Here is a 24,922-nt window from a genome sequence, read left to right as displayed (position 1 = left end):
ATACACACCCTCACAAACTTACACAGATGGACGGACGGACAGTCCAAAATCATGAACTCGCTTTTAAACCGGGTTCAGTTGATAGCAGACAAATTTAAGCTGGGGTAACTGCGTTACCCCACTCCGAGGAGTGGGTACGTGATTCTTCAGAACACCGGAGCAAGAGGGATAATGCCGTTGAATAGGAAATCAATATACCCCTTTTGCCATTTGAATTTTTTTAATTAATAATGACCACAGCCCCACTTTCTCAAATTCAACAATAATTATCTAAACATGCTACGGTAGGGTTTTGTGATTTCTTTATCTAGTTCGGAAGAGAGTGGGAATAGTTTTAGATAGCACAGTATAAGTATTATATATTATAAATAATATAATAATATGATATACTGTTGTTCTTTAGAAATTAACTTTTCATACAATTCTGGACTACAATAAACACCTTGAACGTTTTGAAAATGAGAAAAAACCACCCTTACATATAAAATTCAAATAATAGTAGGTTGCAAGGAATTCACTTATTGACAACGCTTAATATTAATTTAGGGTTTTAGTGCGGAAAAACTATGTTTTGTGGAGACAGCCAATTTTCAACTGGCGCTTGAGCCCGAACGGTTTATCGAAGAAAAAAAACTAAATAGTGGAATCTGTAGGAAATTTTATGTACTTTAATTTTGAATAGGAAGGTTTTTTTTTGGGAAAGGTGATAGTTTTCAAGTTGTAAGCACAAAACTGCCAAAAAAATATCTTTTTCAACTTCTTTTGTATTTTTTTCAATGTTGCGTCATGAAATTTTGTTGGCAAACCTCAGATTCGGATTCAGCACCCCAAAAAACATATAGGATCAAAGAAATCAAAACTACCCCACAACTTTCCTGGTAAAAATACAATTTAACTGGATTATTATTAAATAATGTACGTATGTATAGCAACATACAGCCGCAACGATTCCAAGCGTCACTATAGTTGCAAATACACATATACCTGAAACACGCATTTTGTCACTACTAAACTAACATGTGAAACGTAGGTACATTATATATAAATTACAACAAACTGTATCCACAACTAATCGTTTATTTTCAATTAAACTAATCCATGGCGTTACAATTATCTAAAGATAAGATTAATAAGACAAATCTAATTCCTGTTAACAGTAGGGGGATATCTGCAAGTGTACCTCTAATCTCAACTATGATCTTTGTCTCAACAGTACCTAATAACAATAATAGTGGTTCTCTAACTAACATGGAATTGTTTTGACTTAAAAGTCCACGATTATGAGCTAAAAGGAAACAATATAAAATTAGAGCATGATTTGCAACACAGCCGCTTAAAACTGCTCAATTTGCAATATTTTGCTAAAGTAGGCAAAGCACAATATTTGGATTTGTCATCGATGCATTGCTTCTTCTTCTTTGGTTTGCACAATGGATTTGTTCGTTTGGTAAATGGACCTCGACAGACCTTCCTTTGTAGAGGTGGATGTACGCCGCACGTGAAAAATGATTCACCTTCAGGCGGGGGACAGTGGGTACCGCGTGTTGAAATCCCAGACCCGCATGACGCGGAGCACTTAAAAAATGTAAGAGGTTAGATAAGATAGGTGTGTATGTGTAGGTACTTGATGCAATGCATTTACTAATTTCAACAATTAAAAAGGAAAACCATAAATTTTGATTACAAGGATGTCCATAATCGAAAGTATAACATTGATTTTGTTTACAGTGTTTATTGTTGGAGTGTCACACAAATCCCGTGAGAAAAATTGACCTTACTAAGGTCTTTTATCTTTAGCTAGGTTATACAACAGCAGTTGGGTTTCAGACCCCTACATTATAAATTGATTTCTTTGTAGTTTGTGGTCCCACTAATACATTCCACCCCACACACAATCACTACCATTGTGGATTTCTTTGTTCCACAAGTGATCTCTAGCTGTCATCGTTATCTTGTTTCCTTTTTGTTCTTACCAGATGCGTTTAATGTGTTGTTTTAATTCTAAAGGGTTATCCACAATAAAGTGGATCTACGCCGATCTCCGAATTAAAGTCACTGTTCCCGATTTGCTTGCATGTTTGAACATAAAATCAACCATGAAGTAAGTGCACAAATGAAGTGAAAACTGTCTTGATTCATCTATGAAAATAACAAGATCTGAATATGACAGATTCCTAGCTCAAACTGCCACTCCGTGCCGTCCAGCAGCGTAACCACGCAGCCTTGTAGTACGTATATTATGTACTGCAACGTGATTTATAAATTCGGGTTCGATATTTATTAAACAAAACTAAAACACTATAAAAACTGTACAATTTATATCGACTATTTATATCACACACTTCGCAATTTATATTTCCGCGCTCGATGTTTCATACGTACTCGATCTCGTTCGGTAGTAAAAACTGCCTGCGATGTTCGGTCCGCAACCATTTATACACGCAAGCAATGTAAGTCCAGAACACTCGCGTAATTACGGGATAAGTCTGGAATATTCCTATACAAATCCCACTATCGCGCGCGTAGAAAATTTCAGAGCGCCAAAGGCGACGTCATGTCTGGAGCATTTCCGTTACACTACATAATCGTTCAGTTACAAATATATTTGTTATCACTCTTGCATTGACTGTGTCCGCCATCATACCGACCCGTAACAATTGGCGCCCAACATTGGAGGTCAATCTGCAACCGCAAAGCGCATCGGACCCCCCCCCCCCCCAGAGACTGTCGTAACAAGTCTCTGGAACCCCCCAATGAGTGACTCAGCAATGGTAGTGAATACAAGGAGTAACGCCAGCGTGGAATCTGGTCCCACTTCCATTATCGCCTTTCCGTCTCCTACCGCAAGTGCCTCGACCACTACAACCGCAAGTGCGTCGGCCGCCACCAACGCCAGCGCACCTCGCATTACCGCCTCTCACAATTTCGTCGACCGTCGGCTGGTTAAACACATCTACGACAACACACCTAGCCGCCGTCGGCAAGACCTTCGACATTCTTGGCAGCACCGAACATCAATTCCTAGTAAAGGGGACCAAGCAACAAGGAACCTTCCTGGTGGTCAACGACCTCGCAACGCGCATTCTCCTGGATAAGAATTGACTGAGCCTTGATTTCTTTCTTCTTGATCCACTGTTGTGGCGTGTCCGTTGGTGGGGTTATCAACAAGTGCGCGGTTTTCAACCAGTCTGCATCGTGCCGCCACAACATCATTATGTCAGCGCGTCCGGCTCACAACCCGACTGTATTATTAGTATTATTGTAACAGTTCAATAAATGTATACTTATAAATAGTATCGTGTTTACATATCTAACACATTGGCGACGAATAGTGGATACGAAACCATGCTAGAAAACAAAAATAGTGGTGTTTCCCTTCCGGCCTCTGGTGGTCTGAGCGTGGGGCACATCGAGCCTTTCAACCCAAAACACTCAGCCAGTTGGCCCGTCTATGCGGATCGCCTCAATTTCTACTTAGAAGCAAATGGAACAACCGACGATGTTCGAAAAAGAGCCGTTTTGTTAGCAATGACGTGTGGGGCAGAAACCTACGAGATCGTGAAACCGCTCTTATCGCCGAAATTGCCAAGAAACAAAAGTTATGAGGAGATCATTCAAGTACTTGACAAGTATTTTACTCCGAAACCGTCCGACATTCTGGAACGATATTTCTTCTACAGGCGAAATCAGGAAGATGGTGAGTTGATTGCCGCGTACATGGCGAAGTTGCGCAAGATGGCGGAGCATTGCCAGTTCGAAAACACGTTGGACTTGGAGGTCATGCTTCGAGATCGTTTGGTATGCGGGGCGAAGGACAAAAACATACAGGGCCGTCTGTTGGCCGAGAGAGAGCTTACCCTGCAGCAGGCATTTGAGATAGCTGTAGCGTCTGAGACCGCGTCAACTCAGATTACAGAGATTCGAGGGAAACCGACTAAAGGGGAGGTGTCCAAAGTTGCACATTACTGGGATAGAGGGCGTGCGGAGACGAAAACAAGGAGTTTCGTGAATGTTATTTGTTTTCGTTGCGGAGGGCGCCATGATGCTGAATCTTGTCGATTCATAAACGAAGAATGTAGAAAATGTGGCAGATCTGGCCATATTCAGAGAGTGTGCAAAACAAAGAAAACGCCAGAAGGGTCAGAAAAGTCGTGAAAAATGTCACCGAAAAGGAAATGGTTGAGAATGAAGAAGAAGTCGAATACCTGTGCTCCGTCGAAGAAGCAGTAGTCAATCACCTGGAAGAAAGTATTGTACCGCCAACTAAAGTGCGTGTGTTGCTGAACGGTATCGCGTGTTGTTTTGAATTAGACTCCGGTAGCGCGTCGACAATAATAGACTTTAGACAGTACAAGAAACTGTGGCCAAAAGGTGGCCCACGAATCGAGTCGTACGGTAAAATGTTAAAAGACTTTTAATCGAACTGATGGGTGCGTGTAATGTTGAAAATGAATACGCCGATAATCGCGAAACGCTGACTTTAGTAGTGGTCAAAGAAGATCGCTCCAACATACTAGGTCGTAGCTGGTTTGTGCCTTTAGGATTCAGTTTCAAAGGTGTAAAGCAGGTTTTTATTTTTATGGGAGTTTAAATTTGGCTTGGGTGACACGGCAAACCGTGAAGCTTTGAAGCGTTTTCGCACTGAAGTTTGAAATAGTACTTAAATAAAACATACAAAAATACTTGTTAGGCTAAAATAACGTAGAGTTAAACAGGCTTCAATTTGATAACCGGTTCATTAAAATTGGTCCAAGGGTTATTTTTCTGTTACACACAGTGTCGCAGACAGTCCTGACCCTATACATTACCTGCGACCAATCTCCATACTCCCAATAAGATGGACAAGGAATCCTATAACATGGTCTAATACTTATAGGCCGAATACCAGCACATCTTGTAGGATTAACCATATATCTCCACGGTTTATCTAGTTCCGACTTACTGGCATTTCTATTAACTGTAATTACTGACTTTGGAACGCAATATAATTCTCTTGACTGGGTGCCGTATGAGCCGCAGGTAACGCTGCAAGGTTCCCATTGCCCGGTAATCCAATGAAAGTTGCAACTGTTGAAGAGAACATTGATCAATAGGCGGGAGTATGGTAATTTCGCAACCTGTAAGTATTGCAGATATCCGAAGTTAATTGAGGTTTCACAATCAGTGAACAAAATTTTCTTCGGACAATCTTGTTGGTCTTGTCATCCCAACAAGCTATGGTTTTTTGACGCTTTCCACCTCCACAGCTTGCCGAACATGGACCCCATCCACCGAGAATCCATCGAAATCGATTTGTAGCATTTATTGTACTTTCTTTTAGGTAGTACTCTAGCTGTAAGGAGATGTTCAATCCGGCATTGACTTCATGTTTAGGAGTATACAGCTAAAAGAAATATATGAAAACAGGTGAATAGGTAGGTATAAATTGCAATATTAGTCAACTATTACCAATCCTACGCCTACACGTCTAATCCGACACTGTTTTTGAATAAACATTATAATCTTTCCGATAACTAGGGTCAAGTGGCTGGAAAGGCTTACATGTACAATTAACGGTACATAAATTTGCTTTTGTGCGCCTTCAGGTAGGATTAGGCACCATTTCGTTGGATCTATTTCTCATGTAGAAACTGCGAATTCAGCAGTCTTAGCATAAATAATAATTGCTCTGCGAAGTCAACATTATTATAAGGGTATAAACGTGGCGTTGGCAAAGGTTTAAGCGATTTATCCTCGATCGATAACAGAGGTCTTTATAATAATACGAGCAGATAAAACGGTTGTATGACGAGCAAAAGTTTTTATTGATTACATCAATTACGTGCACACAGCCGTTCGTTACATAACTTTATAATAATACTTCCACAACTAAAGACGCAAATTCGGTTTAATTCCTTTCTTTTTTTTTTAATAACACAAATAATTTCTTTTGCTCTTGATAGACTTAGACCGAATGTCTTCAAAAACTTTGTAGCCTAATCCTTTCGAATTTTTTCATTACTTAATTGACGCCTTTTGCAAGATCACAGTTAATAATAAATTAATGAAAACATTTCTTCCCAAGAGCAAATTTTATTGGTAGTTTCTCCCGAAATGAAATGGATTATCTTTAGGCTTCGCTTCGAATCCTGCTTAATTGAATCTTTAAAGTTCGTACTTGTGACTGCGTATTTTTTGGTCAGCTATAATTTTCGCTTAATTTTTGGATTAAGGAGATGGGATCACATTAGTCACAAGTTAAAAAAATGGTTATAAGTATGTCTAATTGAAGGTTGTTGCATTCTGCTTGTGTATAGCATCGCTTAATTGCTTATCAAAAGTCATCTTACCTAATTAATAAAAGGACTCTTAGAACGGATGTCCATAGTATCATAATATACTATGGTATCATAATATAATTATACTCTATGATAGTATCAATCATTTGCATACCACTCTTACCTCTCTGTTCTTAAGGTATTAAGCATTAATACTTTGCTTGCTCGTCGTCAGTTTCTCGATTTTGTCTTTTTTCATAAACTTCTAAACGGCTGTATTGACTCGTCGTATTTAGTTGAATTAATAACATTTAATGTTCCTGGAAGAACTCTTAGGTTTAGTCAATCTTTTAGTATAAAACTGTATAAAACATTATATTTACAACACTCCCCGATAATAAGAATGATGCGTTTCGCAAACTCCTATCCGCAAATTGAAATAATCGGAGTTAGTCTATCTGAACTTAGAAATAATCTTAAGTTGTTATCAAATGATGTCGACAAATCATACTACCAATGTTAGTTTAGTTAGTTTATTACTGCTCACTGTATTTATTTTTGATTTCCTTTTTTTCCAGTAATTTAAGTATAATTACCTTTGTATAATGTGAATTGTACACAAAGCTTTAATTTTTGGGACCTCTCCCGTAAGATAAATAAAATAAAATAAAAAAATAAAACATTAGATCAAAGAATATTCTAACGGTACCGATTCATAAAACTGCCCTATATCAACGTTCATTCAGTTATAACATCTGCAAAATGTATAATTCCCCTAGTCCGGCTTTAAAATCTTGTGACACACAATCATTTAGAAGGTTCATTTACAAGTCTTTACTGCAGAAACAATAAATTACTTAATGGCGTTTTCTGTTCTTTCGCTTGTTTATCCAATATGTCTTAGCAGCCATAAATGATTTAACAATTTATTTTAAAATGGTTAAATGGGAGAGCAGATGGTATGGATGCCGTACCAATCTGAACTTAGCCTTTTTAGCGCATTGTCCAATGAAGTTGGGTGCGCTAGTGCAGCCACTTTCTCTGACCGTCCGTCTGTCCGAAGCCTTAACTACTCCTACAGTTTTCAAGATATTTAGTTCGTTCTTTTTGCATTCGGTAGCGTATCGCTCTGGCACCTGAGTCAAGGAAAATCTTGACGATTGAACTGCGCATGCGCAGGGTGCGCAATGTTAACTTTTTTATCTATTAATATATTTTGTTGAAATTTTAATCACCGATACTTGTAGTAAAGGCAAATATATCGCATATAGTAAAAATCAGATCAGATTTCTTATTTATGGAGATATTTCTTTGAAATTTTAACCATAGATGCTTATAGTAAAAGCAAACGTATTGCATATTGTAAATATCAGATTAACTGAAAAACTGATTATGACTCTAAAAACTCATAATGTTAGTGATAGTGAATCTGTGAAGTTTCTGGGCGTACATTTAGACTCCAAATTATCTTTTAATGTACATATTAGGTCGATATCTATTAAATTTAACCGAAATCTTTTTTTATTACGTAGATTAGTAAATAGTGTTTCTCAATTAGTTGTATTAAACGCATATTATGCACTATGTCATAGCATATTATCGTATGCAATAATTGCTTGGGGAAATTGTCCACAGTCAAAATATGCCTTCAAGTTACAAAGACGTGCTATTCGGATTATTGCGAATATTGGTTATCGTGATGAGTGTAGGCATATTTTTTCTACACTAGGCATTCTAACTGTACCATGCATGTTTATTTTAGACTGTGTGTGTTATGTAAAATCCAAATTTGAACAATATGCACTAGTTTCGAAAGTGCACAGCCATAATACAAGAAAAAAGCTTTCGCTCAAGATACCATTTTGTAGATTGGGAAAATCTCAAAATAGCACTGAAATTATTGCCTTAAAACTTTTTAATCATTTATCTGATGATGTTAAAGTAATAAAATCACCGCGACAATTTAAACTAAATGTAAAAAAAAATGTTAACAGAATCCGCATTTTACAGTGTAAAAGAGTTTCTAGGGCAACAGTGAATTGAATAACTATAGTTTGGATGTTTTGTTTTTATTGTATTTTCCCATTATTTTCTTTTTGGACGAGTGTAAGTACATTGTTTACATTTCCATGAAATATACATTATTATTATAATAATCGCATGCGCAGGACGCACAATATCAACTGCGCAGTAAGTGTCAACTTCCTTATTTATGAAGATAAATCTGAATAATAAACCTGAAACCGCAACACGTAGATAACTTTTCCAAATTAAATTATTATATGTGTGAAATTTTGATACCTAATCAAGCATGCTAAAATCACTATTTAATTGTTTCCATGGAGATTTCAAAATAATTAAAACAGTCAGTGTCATTTTTAATGCAGTTTGCAGTTTATGCTTTGTACTTTTCAACTATACAGTCTTTATAACTAGGTACAAAAGCAGGTAACAGTGAAGAAGAGAGGTATACGTCTTTCGCTATAGAAACCGTTGCACGTCATTGATTTGTGTATCAATTTTAGACATATGCTGCAACACTGCAACATGTACAAAAAAAAACAAGTGTGCGAAATCTATAGAAAACTTGTCTGAAATTGATTCATAAATCAATGACGTGCACCGGTTTTTATAGCGAAAGACGTATACCTACGCGAGACGTTTTTATAATGTAGCCGAAGCTGCGGCCGCCGTAGTGCAATATTCGCTCCCCACAAAGTCAAGAAAGAGATACGAAAAGGCGCAACTTTTTAATGACTGGGGCAAAACTAAAGGAATAATTGCTTCCACACATATTCCATTAATTGTTAGTAGTTAAAAAACCATTATCCTTTGTATTCCTTTGTAGGTATATTAATATTTAAAAATATCCACATAGTCTGCATTATAATTATCCAATCGTTGATTGAATAACTTATTCAATGAACGATCTAATTGTTAGGTATTTTGCATGTACTAGGACTGTAATGGGAGTCAGGCAAAAATATTACAGTACTAGTCAGGTAAAGATCAACTTTCTAATGTCAAAATAGCCCTGAAATTTAGATTTTCTTGACGGTTTCAGATAAACGAAATTGATCCAAGGGTTCCGTGCATATTTTTTGGTTTTGCGCATGAGCAGTGTCAAAAATTTGGTTTAACGCATGTGCAATGCTAACTTTTTTTTTACAATGAGTAATCTAGCCAACTTACCAAAACAATCATTTCCACCAGGAACGGTCCTTTCGCCCAAAGATGATGGCGCCCTTTTATCTTATTATAGTACAATTTTGCACCTTCAATAATTTCTCCATGTGCTCCTTTTCTTGGAACTGGAATTGAATATATCTTTTTCATACGATTTTTCAAAATAAACGAGGCAGTTGGACTATTACTGGCAACCACCGTGAGATTAGCGTCTACCGCAATGTTCTTTGCAAAGGGAGGAATTACGCACATTTTGCTAACCTCTGGAAAACAAAATTTCAGTTCATCATATTGTATGTAATATCTGACATAGACGTCGTTTATGTACCTTTTTTTATTCTTTTGTGGTGAACCTTTTTAATATGAGAGCATTCAGAACTATCTCCTTTACAAATACCACATGCATCTTCTGTGGCATTTGAAAATAAAACTCCATCACATCCCAGTGGTTGGCAAACACCCTAGGAATAAAATAATTTGAACTTCTTAATTAAATCATACATATAATAAATCCAGTATAGAAGCGAAAACTCTTTGGCACTTTCCTATTTCATTCATCCACGCGACAGAGCTATGCAATTGGTTGGCAAATAATTTTGTATTTTCCGCCTAAAGGCTTTCGCTTCTTAAACTAATGTGGTAGTGAATAACCTGAATGCAAATATCGCTGCCACTTTCGTAGGAGCAGGGGGTGCCGTCAATTAAATTCTCGCCAGTTACGAATAACTCCCTTGTTTCTTTACTCATGCATATTAATTGACATTTCATTTCCTCTAAAAATGTCATCTCATTCAGTTAATAAACGTTGAAATTAACTACAGTCAATTTTAAGTTAAAGTTAAAAAAAGCCAATTTCGTTCGTAATCGAAATTTGAAAAGTGAAATACTTGAGATATCCTCACTTCAAAGCTAATGAAGGTCATTATCAAATGGCTTTACTGAGGTCCAACTTCTTTAAAACTGCAGAAATGCTTTATAATTTTATAGAATGTTTTAAATAAAATTATAAAGCGCTAACAACGTTCTGAAAAAGTTGACTACTACATAAATCTGCCTGCAGAAAGTAATTTGGGCACAAGCCATCTTTGAGTTACACTAACAAACTAAACCAACCCTCTTCACTTTCATACGGAAGCCAAGTTAAGTTACTTCGGCGGTCATTGATTTTTAAAAACCCAATAATATTTCGACATTGCTGCGCTCTAAGGTCAGCCTTCGGTTCCGGACACTTTATCGGTTTACAGAGTTTCCATTCTTCCGCTGGCCCAAAGCAGTTGTTTCCCCCAAATGACGGTCTAAAAGAATGTTTTATATAAGCTAACATATGCAGATCTAAGATTACGGAGGATTGTTACAAATTCGCGAGCGAAACTGAGCCCCAGTTCCACAAGATCGCGAACATGGACCCCATTCTCCCCAGTCACTCCAACCTCCATCCTGAGGGTTGTGAAGTATAGGAACAACTCCAAATCTACGTTTATCCACGGATTCACAATAACCATTTATGCACCACTAAAAACGTTGAAAATAAATAGCATCTACTGTAAAAACAAACTAGAGCACGCTGTCTGAAGTTTACCTTGTCAAATCCGCACTCGGTGCCTTCCAAAGGAGGTCCTTTTTTTGTTTTACACACCAACGGTGAATTTACGTGACCACACCACAAATGTGAGCATGGTTCGATTATATCAAATGATCGACACAACTGATAACTGAAACAAACCTTACAAGCTACTATAAAAATTGTACATAACTATACCCATCCCCGAATTCCATTCTACATTGCTCATCCAGCGTGAAAGTTGTATCTATTGTTCCATTTAAGACCGTTACTTCCCTCCAGTAAGGCGTATTTTGCAAGCACGCCCACTTACTAAAAATTGAATAATGCGAATACACATTTACCATTACAATTTACCTCTGCTTAAGTTTGAATTCGTTCTTGGAACACTCTGACCACGTAAATTTGTGGAAAGTTGCAGATACCATGGGTGCCATTACGCTTCCATCTAATGCGGCATCTCCGCAGTCATTTCCTACCTTTTTGTCTCCGTCGTGACTTAAACCTAAACTAAAACGGATTCTTATAAAACTCTTCTCTACACTAACAAAATCGCGCAAATTTTACTTATGAGTTAAGAGCACAAGGCATAATTTCAGTTTGCATCTGTATTTAATTTGAATTGGGTGATTATTAGATAAAAATGCCAAGTTATTGCTTGTATTTAATATTGTGTATATTTAATTCGTTCTTTTTGAATTCGGTAGCTTATTAATAGCCCTGGCACCTGAGCCAAGAAAAATTTTGACGATTAATGTGCGCATGCGCAGGCTCCGCAATATCAACTTTCTTATTTATGAATATATGTATTTTGTTGAAATTTTAACCACAGATAAGAGTAAAGGCAAACATATCGCATAGGTATAGTAATTTAGGGATGCTGAAGTATTTATTAACAATAACAGTCCACTAATTATTATAACAATGAACAAACGAATATAACATGCAACAAGAAAACTAATTAGAATGTAAACATAACGGTTTGGATGAACGTGTTCTTTTTATGCTTGCGTTCCTTCTTCATTGACGCAGAAGGTGATGTCTTTCGGTTGAGGAGGATGGCGTTCCTACACTATTAACAGCAGTAGGTATCCAAAACTACACTATTAGCAGCAACAAGGTAACGTTTTTTTTGTGACCATCCCACTTCCTGGCGTCACTATCAAGTTGTCAGATTATTGAAATGCACACTTTTCAACACGTAGTCAACCCACCTTACTTTAATCTGACGCGTTCGAGTGTTTCTAACGGCCGATTTTTTTACTATTCTGATGATCTGCCTTAGATCCACGATCCTATATTAAAGACTTATATGTGGTGGAGGTACTCGGCATGGTGCAAGGTATCTCTTTATGTTAATCTGCCGTGCCTGAGTAAATCCCAAATTCCCCTATTGGGCTCCCCTCTACTATTAGAGATATTAAAGATTTCCGTTTTAAATGGGATCGGGATAGTATTTGTAGGAAATAGCCATTTAAAAATTATACCGGGTTTGTTTGTAAACCAAATTTTTGTTCCGACATCAGTTTTACTTTTATTTGAGGTGCCTACTTACAAAATTTCATTGAAATATCTTAACAAATAAAAAATTGGGATTGCGCAAATACAAAAGTTGGGTTGCGCATACGCATATTTTTAAAAATTCATCTGCACTTGATGTTTAAGAGATATTTACTAACAGAAACCCGGATATTCATATGTTATTTGTAACAAAAATTATAAAAGAAACCCTTTTTTGGAGGTTTGGCAGTTTTTGGGCTGTAATTTTTTGACTCGTTAGTCTACGTAGCCGAAAATAGCGACCTTTCTTACATCCTGAAGAACATGTGTATCAATTTTCAAAGCGATGGGACGTTTCTACACAAAGTGCACAGACAGCCTGACTGACAGACAGACTGACAGACAGATAGACAGACGGACAGACAGACAGCAATACAAAATTATAAACGATCTCGAGGATCGTTAATAAATAAAATGAACAAATCGATCCCAGTTTACGTGAATCCGTATAATCTGCTAGCGCGGCGGCAAATATTATGTTTGCTACTGACGTCACGAGGCCTAGTCTCGCTCACAGGTACTTTTTTTCTTCGCGCTGACCCTTGATCTTAAAATGCTCACAGCGAACCTGCGGCCGTAAATATCAATATTTTGCCCTCAAATTTTTTTATCGTTTGTTAATAACAAAATCTCTCAATTTTAGTTAAAATATAAGAAATACAAAAAATATCGAATGACGAGAATGATATTTCGAAATGTCAGTCATGGTATTCAAGTCTGCAAATTCGACTCCAAAAAGGTGTAGTTTGTGCGTGGCTGCTGGTGGTGGGAAAAGTAGAATTATTACAATCAATAAGCATTCTTCCAAGTTCCAAGTATCATAATATCGACTTAAATCGTTATTTTTTTGTTATTTGCGACATTTTCAATTAACTACATGCGAAATTAGATCACTCACTAGTAGGCGGGGGACACTTTGTGACCCGAAGCTCCAATCTTCAAAGGAGTATAACTTTTGTTTGAAAAGTGATTTTAAAAAACTGTTCGACAATTTTATTCCTTAATTCATCAAGTACGTACATAACGAATTTCGTGGAGTTCTCTCCATTTTCGTTGTCCGGCCAAGAATTTCGGTGGAATTTTTTTTTCTAATTTTCAAAAACTAATTTCAGATTCGTGATATTCATGTTCAAAAACGCTCAGATACCAAATTTTGTCGAAATCAGAATTTTTTTCGCACTCCCATTTAGGGGTGCGCCATTTCGCGGTAGGAATTTTGAAAAAAATTTTGCAAAATCGGAAAGGGCATACCCGAAAACTTATTCAAAGACGTGCCACCCATTAAATTAAAGAAGAAATGCAAATTTGATGGGGGTGGCTCCCAAACGAAACACGGACCATCGGTTTATTTGGAAACAGTGCTTGTTTTGATCTCCTCTATCACCCAAATTTTTCTTACATACTTAAATGTAACATCCTGTATAACTTTACGATATTAAGCTAGTAGCAAAAAATCTAGTTGCTTTAATAATTGGATTTTATTATATAAAATTTGTAAGAAGCATTATTTCAAGATTTATTAATTTTATAATTTAATAAAGAACAACAATTAATGACAAATAAAGCCTCTTCAAAACTCGATAACCCGGAAACGAGTGAACATATGCTTCTTACATATTTTGCTTAAAATTAAGAGAAGAATTGAAATACCAGGATGTTCTATTTAAAAAAATGTAATTTTCGTGTGCCACGCCTTTATGACCAACTCGACCGTTTTCAGACTTATCAGCGACGCCGTATAGTTGTACATGTCCTGGACCTTTGCTCGAACTCAAATGCAGATGTAAGGGAAAATAGATTGAAACAAGTTGTAAATCAGCATATGCATGATTAAAGCGCATTTTTGGTAATGCAGGTGAGTATTTTATTAGCGAAGTTTAAAATTATCGATCTCACGAGTAATTATGGCTGCGTTAAATAATTAATTTTATTTAATTTCAATTGACGGTACGTCTTCATTTTGTAAAACGAATCATAAAGTAAATAATAAGTTTTTCATAGATATATAAATACCTAGATACAGCCATCCTTAACAAACGTACCTCGGTTTTTAAAAAACATATCTAAGAAATTTGTACATCTCTCCATTACTTTCTAACCAAGAAGAAACATGTTCTATCTCTTTTTATTGCATTAACCACTATGTCGTACGCGAATCGGACGCTTAAAACAAACTTAGCGCGTCCCATAAGTCATGTGACAGTTGACACATTTCACGATCCCGCGAAATCAAATCTAACTAAAAATATTCGCCCTAAACATGATGGGCGGTTTTTTCACTAAATATTATGTAATTATTGCGTTATCAATTGAATACGAATAACATTAGTGATTGCCATAATGATAGACGCGTCCATAATTGTTATTCCTGAAATAGTTTTATTACATAGAGCTACGCCATTCAAATTTGGGACTATGTTTACCTTGTTTGGCATGATGTGCTCAGTGAATTCATTGCTGGCTTGCAGAATATCAAAAAAACCGTAAGTAAGTAAAGTTTATGTTCAACATTTTAATTGCATGGTTTTAGGCGTAATGGTAACGGAGATTAAGTTGCGACAGGAAGTGAATTCGTTTCCAATTATCATTTTGGCCTATATGATGTTGATGCAGTGCGTTTGTATCATGATCACAAAGAAGGATGCGTGCAATATTCTTAGGAAAGCGAGATTTATAGACTGTTGTGTGCGTGCAATATCAAATTTTGGTCGCTACGCGTCTTGCCTACCTTTCGGCATAGTCCAATCGGTGGGGTTTCTTTTTGAAATTATAGTGCTAATTGTAGTAAGCTACACGTGTACATTTATTTAAAATAAATACAAAATCTTAACAATGATATCCAATTGATGATAATTCTCATTTAGTGAACATTCATTACGTTTGTAAAAGTTCACAATCCGAATCATCGTCAGATGAAATTGACAAATCCGTATCATCACTGTCATTATTAACACTTATTATAAAGTTCAGAAACATCAACCAATATAACTTCTCTTTTAAATTAATCACTTTCCACATCTTCACACACTTTCTTCCAGTTGTCAGCTGTAATTTTTTCAAATTCTTCATTTGCCAGTTTTCTAAGTAACATCTTCCATTTTAAATGTAACATTTCTTGCTGCTATGCGATTTAAATAAATAAAAAGGCGGTTTATTTATGTTGTAAAGTCTCAAATCTGATAATTTTCTGTGTGATTTGTGCTAACAATTTGATTGACAGTTATAATAAATAATGCGAATCTTGTCTTCCATGCTCAGGGTACCTCTATAAAGGATAGCGCTATACGTAATTAATGTGCCGAAAGTGATGGTAATAGATGGTACGTCCTTTTGAACTATGTTGGGGTATGGCTGTATCTATGTATTTATATATCTATGAAGTTTTTACACTGGTAGCGCTATCTAACGGTAAAATTATAGCACCTCCAAAACCCATATCGAAATTATTTTCTTCAATTATCGATCTCACAAGTAATCTAACTCAAAATAGACTAGTGCCTGCACATCTACACTATAGCAGGAAGCTTTTAGTGAAAATTTGAAGTCTCTAGCTATTGTAGTTGTGGAGATCTAACGCGGACAGCCGGCCTGCCAGCAATGACGAATATAATAGCGTATTTTTTTCAAAAATGCGCTAAAAATGTTATGTCCGTCAAACGTTTGGGCGGATTCGGTTCAAACTTTGCACAGTTTACCTATATAACACATGTAACAAGCCTATTTATTATTATTTTTAATATTAATATTAATAATTATTATTTATTAATGGGTCAAATCCAATATCACACCGCTCTGCCGCGTTTCTAAATCCGTTTTGCATCTTGCGAAGGGTGACTCTGTAGCGATCCTGGGGAACTTCTCCTCCCCGCCATGAAGAACGAGAAATGAATTTAAATTTAAATGGATCCGATTCATTTTCGCTTGACTTAGCCTACCAGTGATGTTTAATTATCAAATTTCCGACAAAATATTTCATCCCAAAAATTAATTCCGAGAGTTCATTAAAAACCTATTTCAACTGAGACAATCAGAAAGTTAGCAAGGTAATTTCATAGAGTTTTAGGACTAATTAAAAAGTCTTTACTAACTTTTAAAATACCTAATTTCCTTTAACGGTATGTAAACGCGATGCGTTTATCTTGAAAATATACAACCAATGGTATCACGAAAGCCTGCCAAACTTGACGTCCTTACAAGTTTGTAAGAATCTTATTAAGATGCACGTTTGATCCTATTTATAATAAGTGTACCACTCATTTGTACAACATATACATGCCATATTAACTTTAAAAAAATGTACTTGGAATGCTTCCTATAGATTATCGAATTTTTATATACTTTTATCATGTCTACAAAAGATGAGAAAATGGGATCTTGGTTCTCGAGAGTATTATCCAATACATTCGATCACTAGAGAAAACTACGGTTGAAAAAGAAAAGTTAGAAGTGACTTCGTTAAGATCGTGAAAGAGTTCGCGTTGAACAACTCTTAAAGCAAATATCTTATACAAATAAGGAATTTCTATTTCAACAAGTATAACTAAATTAAATTTATGAACTCCATCCAAGGTACTTAACCAGTACTTAGCTTGGCGTATAAGTTTACATGAGCTTTGGGAACAAAAATGTAATTATAAAATGATTAATGACTTACAAAGCATGTACTATGTAAATGACTTACATGTGTGCCATTTCATGTGCGATAATAAATGCGCTTGTGAGACCTTCATCTCTATTTAAAGCACAACTCCGTTTTTCATCGCATACTCCACCAACGGGAGCATAACCGGAAGGCCCTCCAATATCAGAACGCGTAAGCCACACCGCCACATCGTGCCTAGGCTCTCCCGGTGCCAACGAAAGATGTAACCTTCTATTCCAGGTGTTTACGTTTTCCAACGATTTTCTGGCGTTTCCAGGTCGCACTACTGATTGCTTCTGATTCTCGTAGAGCAACAGACGCGTAATAACCATTTGCATGTTGGCGTCTAAAGATGCATCTTGATAAATTGCGTTTACCTTATAACAAAAATTATAGTCAATCTACGTTGTTCCACAAATGCTCTCATCTTCTCTTAGAACGCAAATTTAGGACGAAGTTTATCAATACATTAAGATCGCAAACTCATTAAAGTTTCTCGAAACATTATTAGACTAGTAAGTTACACTGTTTCGTACTTACGATGTTCATGAGTGCCAACACATACTGTGCCACCCTTTGCCGGCCGTGGAAAGCGATTACGGTGTGATCGGCTGCCACTGCAATTTCCAGCCATCGCTGTGTTGACATCCACGATGCTGATTGTTTGCCATAATCTATTTTAGATACAGGAAAATCCGTTAACATGAACATAAAGATAATAAATAAATAACGTAATAATGTCAAAATTGATTTTGTCGAAATCGGATTCGTTATTGTCGTGTTCAACGAACAAAATACAAATCTTTAGAAAACGCTTTACCCTCGGCTTTACCGGGGATTACTTGAATTCCTTTGGTGCACTGTTTAAGTAAAAAAGTTTAAGATGCCGATCCAACTCTATTCAGAAAATGTCACATATGGATACTGCTACCCAAAGACATAACTTATTTAATACGGCATACTAAACAGCTAACACAATAATAATCCACAGAGAACTTACTTAGGTGTTGTTAGTGCTTTCAACCAATTTAAGAACTTTGCACTGCAAAACGCGAGTGTGTTGTTTTCGTAACGATTTGTAGCACTAGTGGAAGCTGATTAGCTAATAAACACTAAGACACTAACAAAGTGATACGCAATACTTAGTCTTGTTTGTGCTTTCAACAAGAACAGGAAAGCTAGACCTGTACAAGGCGTCATTTTCTTGGTAATTGTTCGTTGTGATGATCAAAGCACTAATAGCTACTAACAATATGCAACAGATACTTTTTACACAATATGTATGCTCAATGGAAAACGGTCGATCTTGCTTGAACTCTAGAAACGTATATGTATAATTAATGTTAATGTTGTTAACGCTGCAGTTAAAACACTAAATGGCACTAATGAAACACCAATGATAATAATATAATAAAAATAATAATATTTAATTGCCCAACAGAACAAAAATTATTCCAATTATAGGACAATATTGTGTAATACTACAGACGGCACATCAAAATAACATAAATTAAGCTACCAATACAATGATACGCATTGATTCCGATATTAGTTTATCGAGAATAGTACTTCCACCAAAGGTGGGGTGCCAGCACTGTACAATGAAGCGAGTTGTTTTGTCGGCACCAATACCTACTCTCTTTTCATCGCTGCCCTGTTTATACTTAATTAATAAACATACAAAGAGAACACCTTGGTGCAACTCAGACCTGGAAAAGGTTCGTAAGGAGGTTCGCAAGTTCTTTAATAAGGTCATGCGAACTTTGCTGCCTGGGGACTGGGAAGATCCCGATCGACTGTAAAGTAGATGCCCGAGGGATCTCTGAGATGGGCGGTCAACACCTTCAGCTCATTTAAGAAAGCAGGACCGCATCGGATATTGCCGTACGGCGCTTCTGTAGAAAGGTCTGAAGCCGCTGCTCTTACATTTGTTGCACCTTTTTAGAGCCTCCCTGACTTTAGGGGCGACGGAAATGACCTCATCGGTTACTAGATGATGTCCACATAGTGGGGTGCTGTCTCCACTGCTATGTTGCCTGGTACTAGACGTGCTCCCCCACAACCTGAAAGATGGGAGCGTATACACAAGGATACGCGGACGCGCGGACGATCTCGTGATAGGCATAAGTAGAAATTTTCCAAACACCGTGAAAGAGGTCATGGAGGGTGCTCTTGAACAGGTGGATAGCTGGTGCAGTAGACATGGTCTTTCCGTTAACCCAGAAAAGATCGAGGTTGTTTCATTTACGAATAGAAAGGAAGCGGATTTCTGGGACTAGAGACTTTATACTTAGATGTATATATGGTGATCGACCGAGAGCTGACATCACCTTCTCCCTTGGTTAGCGTAACACCGTAACACTAACAGGCAGAGATGTTAGCCATCATGACCTGTGCACAAGAAACCCTAGGAATTGCTCTCTTCGTTGTCAGAGTCAGGATTAAAGACTGGATGGCCAGTTAATTCCAGGCCCAGTGGCAACAAGCAATCGGACTCATACAGTCCAGGGACTTTTTAACAGGGCCCCTTGCGAAATCTGGGTCTTCTAAGCTTCTAAAACTAAATAGAAATAGAAGCCAGATCACCGATGTCCCTACGGGGCACTGGGTGGTCAACTATCACCTGCATAATATTGAGCTTGTGGAGAAGTTCAAGTGCAGGTTCTGTGACGAAGTACATGAAACTAGCGAGCATGTAGTCTGTCACAGTGACGCCTTGATCAGACAGACATCAACTCCTTGGAGTATTTTGTTGCACTTGTGCAATTACTTAAGATATTTGTTTTTTAAAGTGTCCGATCGTGTCGAAATTTAATGTAACAATTGAATATAACTCCTCCCTGTAGCCGGGGTCAATAGTTTTGGAGCAATATGTACCGCAAATCGTTATTTATTTATACAACAATTTGGGATTGAGAAAGCCGAAGGGAAAACTTTCAATGCATTAACTTGATGCCGAATGAGTACGTCTGATGCACATTAATTTGATAATCATACGTGCGCCAAGGTCGCTGGGAACAACACCAAAGGGACCAGGAACAGTTTGTACTGCCGTACAACATACTTCGCAAAAAAGCTAAGAAATTTCCTGTGATTAATAAAGTTTCTTCTACTGCAGTACGTACCCCGCTGTGTACGATTATACGATACGATTATAAATGCCCCCGATGATCTGCTGTCAAAGCACACTCCAATAATTGCGTTGGACAGCAATAGTCGGTCAGGCCTTTATTCAACTCAAAGGCGCCCTCACTCAACCGCTCCACTCAGCCGACCGCATTTCACCTTCACCGTGCAGACCGACAAGACAGAGAACGGGATAGCGGTTATACTCAGGAATCCCGCCCCGGAAAAAAAAGAGCATCTGCAGTTACCCCTGTGCTAGCTCAGCAAAGCGCAAAGGCGGTATCACGCCATAATTTTAGCCGTATGTGGGGCATCAAACGATATCGACCGTGACAGAGGGTTGACATTAAAAACGGACAACCATCAGTACCAAATCTAAAGCAAAGTTATCTGATGGATAAGGTGTACATACACGGCTTGCCCTTATCACCTAACCAACCACCTCCAGTACCTCCACCGCGAGTAAAACCGCGTATACTACCCCGACACTAAGTAGAACCCCGCCACCACCGTCTGCCCCCCGCCGTTCAGTTGGAACTGCTACTGATTGTAACAGTTTTATTTTCTCAAGTAGGTACATATGAATTATTATTATTATTATTAAGTAGCTTTGTCATTTTTGTTTGAAGGTCCCTGTAGGTTTCAATGGTCTATTGTTTAGTTCGTGGCGAATCACTATTGGTCCAGTCATTAAGGCGAGTTGGATGCGCAAGTGGGATTATATATTTCTACTTCCTTTTCTTGACTTACTTGTCGATGGGCACGTTTTATGAGCAAAAATTTCGATGACGGTGTAATTGAAAGAGTTTAAAGTATAAGCATTACTTATGGCGCTTAACCGGATTTATGTGTTCCCGAAATGGTTTTGGATGATCCAAATTGGATCGAGATACATTTTTCTCTAATTGTTGGAGGGTATAAATTAAATTTAAAGTGAATGTATATGTAAGTGCTGCCATTTTGCCTTAATTGTCCGTTATCTTGTGCGTTCTTCCTAGGATTGAACCGATTTAATTTTCAACCGTTGGTTGCCTGAATAATCCTTTTTTGTTGGTTCGGAGGCATGTTGAGTTTTGGGTTTTGAATAGGTTTGATATGTGACTTCTTTACATGGTTTTTAGTTTTGGCTACAATTCTATTTTCAAGTCATAATTTTACATCCACGTTTACGCAAGAGTTTTAATTATCATTGATACCTGTCCTGTTCAATTAATTAATGAGTTGTAAGTAGTGGATAATTTCTCTTCAAATTTTTAAAGTCATTAATGAGTGTTGGCTTCATTTGATTCTATTTTGAACGTGTTATGAATATGATTCTGGGTATATGCATTCTCCTTAAGAGATAGCGGTGAACGTATTGGATCCTAGATCTAAAATGGAACTATTGGGTTTTCTCCATTTTAATTACGATTTGGATAAACTCGGAATACTTGTTTTTTTCTCTTTGTTTTATAGTAAATTTTATTGTTAGAAGTGTTGAAACAGAGCTCTTCTCCTACGTCAGCGATTACATCGTAGGTAAGATTATTATTTATTATTATTATTATATTTTATTGCAGATTTGCACAGTACTCGAAAAGTACTTTTTTTACGTAACATAATTATTATCGAGATATAATCATCTTAACTGATGTTTTTACTAAATCAAAAATCCGTTCCCAAAAATTTAACCAATATTTTTTTCAATTTCTGAGAACGAAAAATATTAGATAGGCAAGGATGCGATTGAATAGAACGTTAAATCATTGATGTCCTTATCAAGACGAAATTACAATAGAGCATCATATTACCACTTTCTTTATTATAATTATGATCACTAAATGGAAAAAAAATCACCGAAAGCAATACAAATTTGCAAAGACACTATTGCGAAATAGAGCAGCTGCAGGGAAGCTACCCCCCTGCCATTGAATCTCGCCCCGCATTTAATCTTCGTCATTTTTTACTTGAAAGAGTGTTTGGAAGAAGTACATGTGATCGAACTTGAATGCCGAGTTGAATGCGAGTTGACACTAGTCAAGTGACTTTCCTATTTGATTCAAGTGCATTCACTTGCCTGAAAAATTAAACATGTTCAATTTTGACTTGCTACTCGTTTGCTTGATCAAGTAAACTTGAGCCAAGTAACTTGACAAGTGTAAACGCCGCTTTATCGTCGTTTTAGTTACAGAAGACTATTTAACAGATACACTATTTTAACAAAACTACACACGAGCATTTGTTTCATATATTGAATCCGTGAAGTTGAACTACACTCGAAATTCGAATCTACCGGTTACGTGGAGTCGATGAGTGAATTCAAGTAAGCTTGATTGACTTCATTCCATAATGCCGCGTTCACGTTCATACGCTTTCCAAACCTCAAGAAGCCGTCACAAACTCAAATGTGTGTTTTGTTTGCGTAAGTTGCAACTTGCAAGCGCTTGTGGTTGGTCCGTCGAGTGTCGGTTTTTTGGCATAAATCAAAGGGAGTTTTTGCCGCAAGCGCTTGCAACGAGTTTGTGGCACCAAGCGGTACATATTTACTTAATTCGATTTAGTTACCCTCATACACTTGAAACAAACTCGGTGGTGTGGTGTTTGTTACAAAATTATGGATTATATAAATGTAAACAAATTTGTGAATTAAAGTTCAATAAAAATGATTCGTACTTGCATGTTTAGCCTCCCAAGTAGAATCGAGAAAATAACCAAATTCGTCCGAATCTATTTCTTCTCGCCACCGCTTGAATGAGTTAGTTGATAGGTTCCCAAGCCCTCCATTATTAGGGTATAATTCATTTTCAAAAGACGTTTCTAATTCCACTGACTCGTTAATTTCCATAGTGTCCCCAGTTAAATTGAAATATTCCCACTGCCTTCGCGGTCCATTAGACTCGGTCGAGACAGAAGCGCTTCGTTTACTTTTGATCGGCGGAGCTTTAATTATTTTACTTTTGTACAATATATGCGAATTTGATGATCCGTTGTAGGGTTGAATAAAGTAAGCGGCGTCCGGAATGAAAATAAACCCGGTTATCTCAGAACCACATAATGTCATGGCAACCGTAGAGGTTGTTTCGACACCTTTCACAACCCCTCGTTGGTAATCACATTGCTTAAGACTTTGATGTACAGTAGAGCCCTCTGAAACCCATTCAATTTCGAGTTGTGGCGCTAGAAGTAAATTATTGTTGATACTGAATTCTAATTTCCAATCTCCTAGTTCGACGATTTTCGATTTAGTTTCTTCCTCGTAGTACACATTGCTATTTATATCACGACGACGGCGTCGAATGGCGTCACTGATACGGGGAGACACAATTTCGAAGTCTGAAGCGTGAGAAAGATCGATATTGTACCTGAGACCGTTACTGCTATCGCTTCCTACCGACGACATCAGAACACCTAGGAAACTCATAATGATAATTACGTTATTATTGAGGTGTACACCCATTTTCGAACGCACTATATCACACGGTACCGAATCTCACCGCACCACTTTAAAATATTTTGATAAAATCACACAAAATGTTACTGTTTTCCCGTGCGTGTTGTAATACATCACACACACACATATCACTTACACTGACAGAAAGTTTTAATTGACGCTTACTCTTTCCGTTTATATTTAGAAATACTTAAGACGGGAATAACCAGAAGCTTGTATTTAGCAAGAAACGTATAAAATGTAAGTGGCGTTGCTTTTAAGCAATAATAGTCCACTCATTATTGTAAATCATAGGAATCGGTATGTTCTCTTTAAATTTAGTATTATAGCAATGTAGTCTACTTTAAAAACCTGTTGGTTATTTCCAATTTTTATACAATCTTTTACACAATCACATCGTTCTTTGTTAGAACGTTAGAACTTTTATGTACCTCATGTGAATACTCGACAACACTTCACTTTTTATTGTAAACTAGGTTAAATATTTCTCGTAATTTACCTATTAATTCAACATGTGCTCTTCTTAACTTACTTAATAGAAATATTGACATTAATTATGACCCTTTTCCCACTATCGATATGGCTTTAGATTCCCTTTATTAGATATCTACTACATTATATCCAAATCCAAAATCCAAATGCGTCTATATATTTTATAAACTTAAATTTTGTTCTTTTTTTATATTATTTCATATTGTGTCCTGTAATTGGTGTAAACTGTTGTAAATCTAAACTTTTGTCCATATAAATACTTATGAAAATGTTCGATCGAATTTATACATGCTAGCAGTTCCTCTCGGGTGACACAGTAATTGCGTTCCGATGTAGAAAAAACCTTACTCAATTATCCAATGACTCTCTCCAGTCCATCTTCCATTTCTTCACTTCACTTTCAAACCATCGATGAAGGTCTACACCACCAGCTGCTCTATAAATCTTTCTGGAGCCGTAGGATACGCCAATCTTATCAATCGAGCTACATCAGCTTGGATTTCTTGCAAAGAATAAAGAAGAATAAAGTTTAATTTATTATGAATTTTGATTGTGTGCCGGTGTTTAATTCAGAGATTACATAAAATAACTACCAAGTTTTCGCATTTTGAATGGCATTGGTCAATAGATACTATTGTAGTTTCCTAAAATCGGCTTTATATAATAAA

General features: G+C 36.9%; 1 protein-coding gene across 1 annotated transcript; it reads right to left on the bottom strand.

The window, feature by feature from the left end:
- Positions 1 to 1,057: 1,057 nt before the first annotated feature.
- On the bottom strand, positions 1,058 to 23,990 carry LOC116163207 (A disintegrin and metalloproteinase with thrombospondin motifs 2-like). The gene is made up of 14 exons (XM_031477064.1): positions 22,985 to 23,990; positions 17,747 to 17,880; positions 17,246 to 17,583; positions 11,362 to 11,514; positions 11,203 to 11,316; positions 11,023 to 11,155; positions 10,786 to 10,955; positions 10,557 to 10,738; positions 10,095 to 10,216; positions 9,772 to 9,904; positions 9,450 to 9,706; positions 5,118 to 5,383; positions 4,809 to 5,067; positions 1,058 to 1,575 (listed from the first exon to the last, which is right to left on the bottom strand). The coding sequence occupies exons 1-14, from the start codon at positions 23,766 to 23,768 to the stop codon at positions 1,279 to 1,281; spliced, it is 3,342 nt and encodes a 1,113-aa protein (XP_031332924.1). The 5' UTR covers positions 23,769 to 23,990; the 3' UTR covers positions 1,058 to 1,278.
- Positions 23,991 to 24,922: the final 932 nt, after the last annotated feature.

The sequence above is a fragment of the Photinus pyralis genome, unplaced genomic scaffold (assembly GCF_008802855.1).
Source record: "Photinus pyralis isolate 1611_PpyrPB1 unplaced genomic scaffold, Ppyr1.3 Ppyr1.4_LG2, whole genome shotgun sequence".
Classification (NCBI taxonomy): Eukaryota; Metazoa; Arthropoda; class Insecta; order Coleoptera; family Lampyridae; genus Photinus; species Photinus pyralis.
The sequence above is the reverse complement of the archived record's forward strand: the minus strand, read 5'-3'. Positions and strand labels throughout refer to the sequence as shown.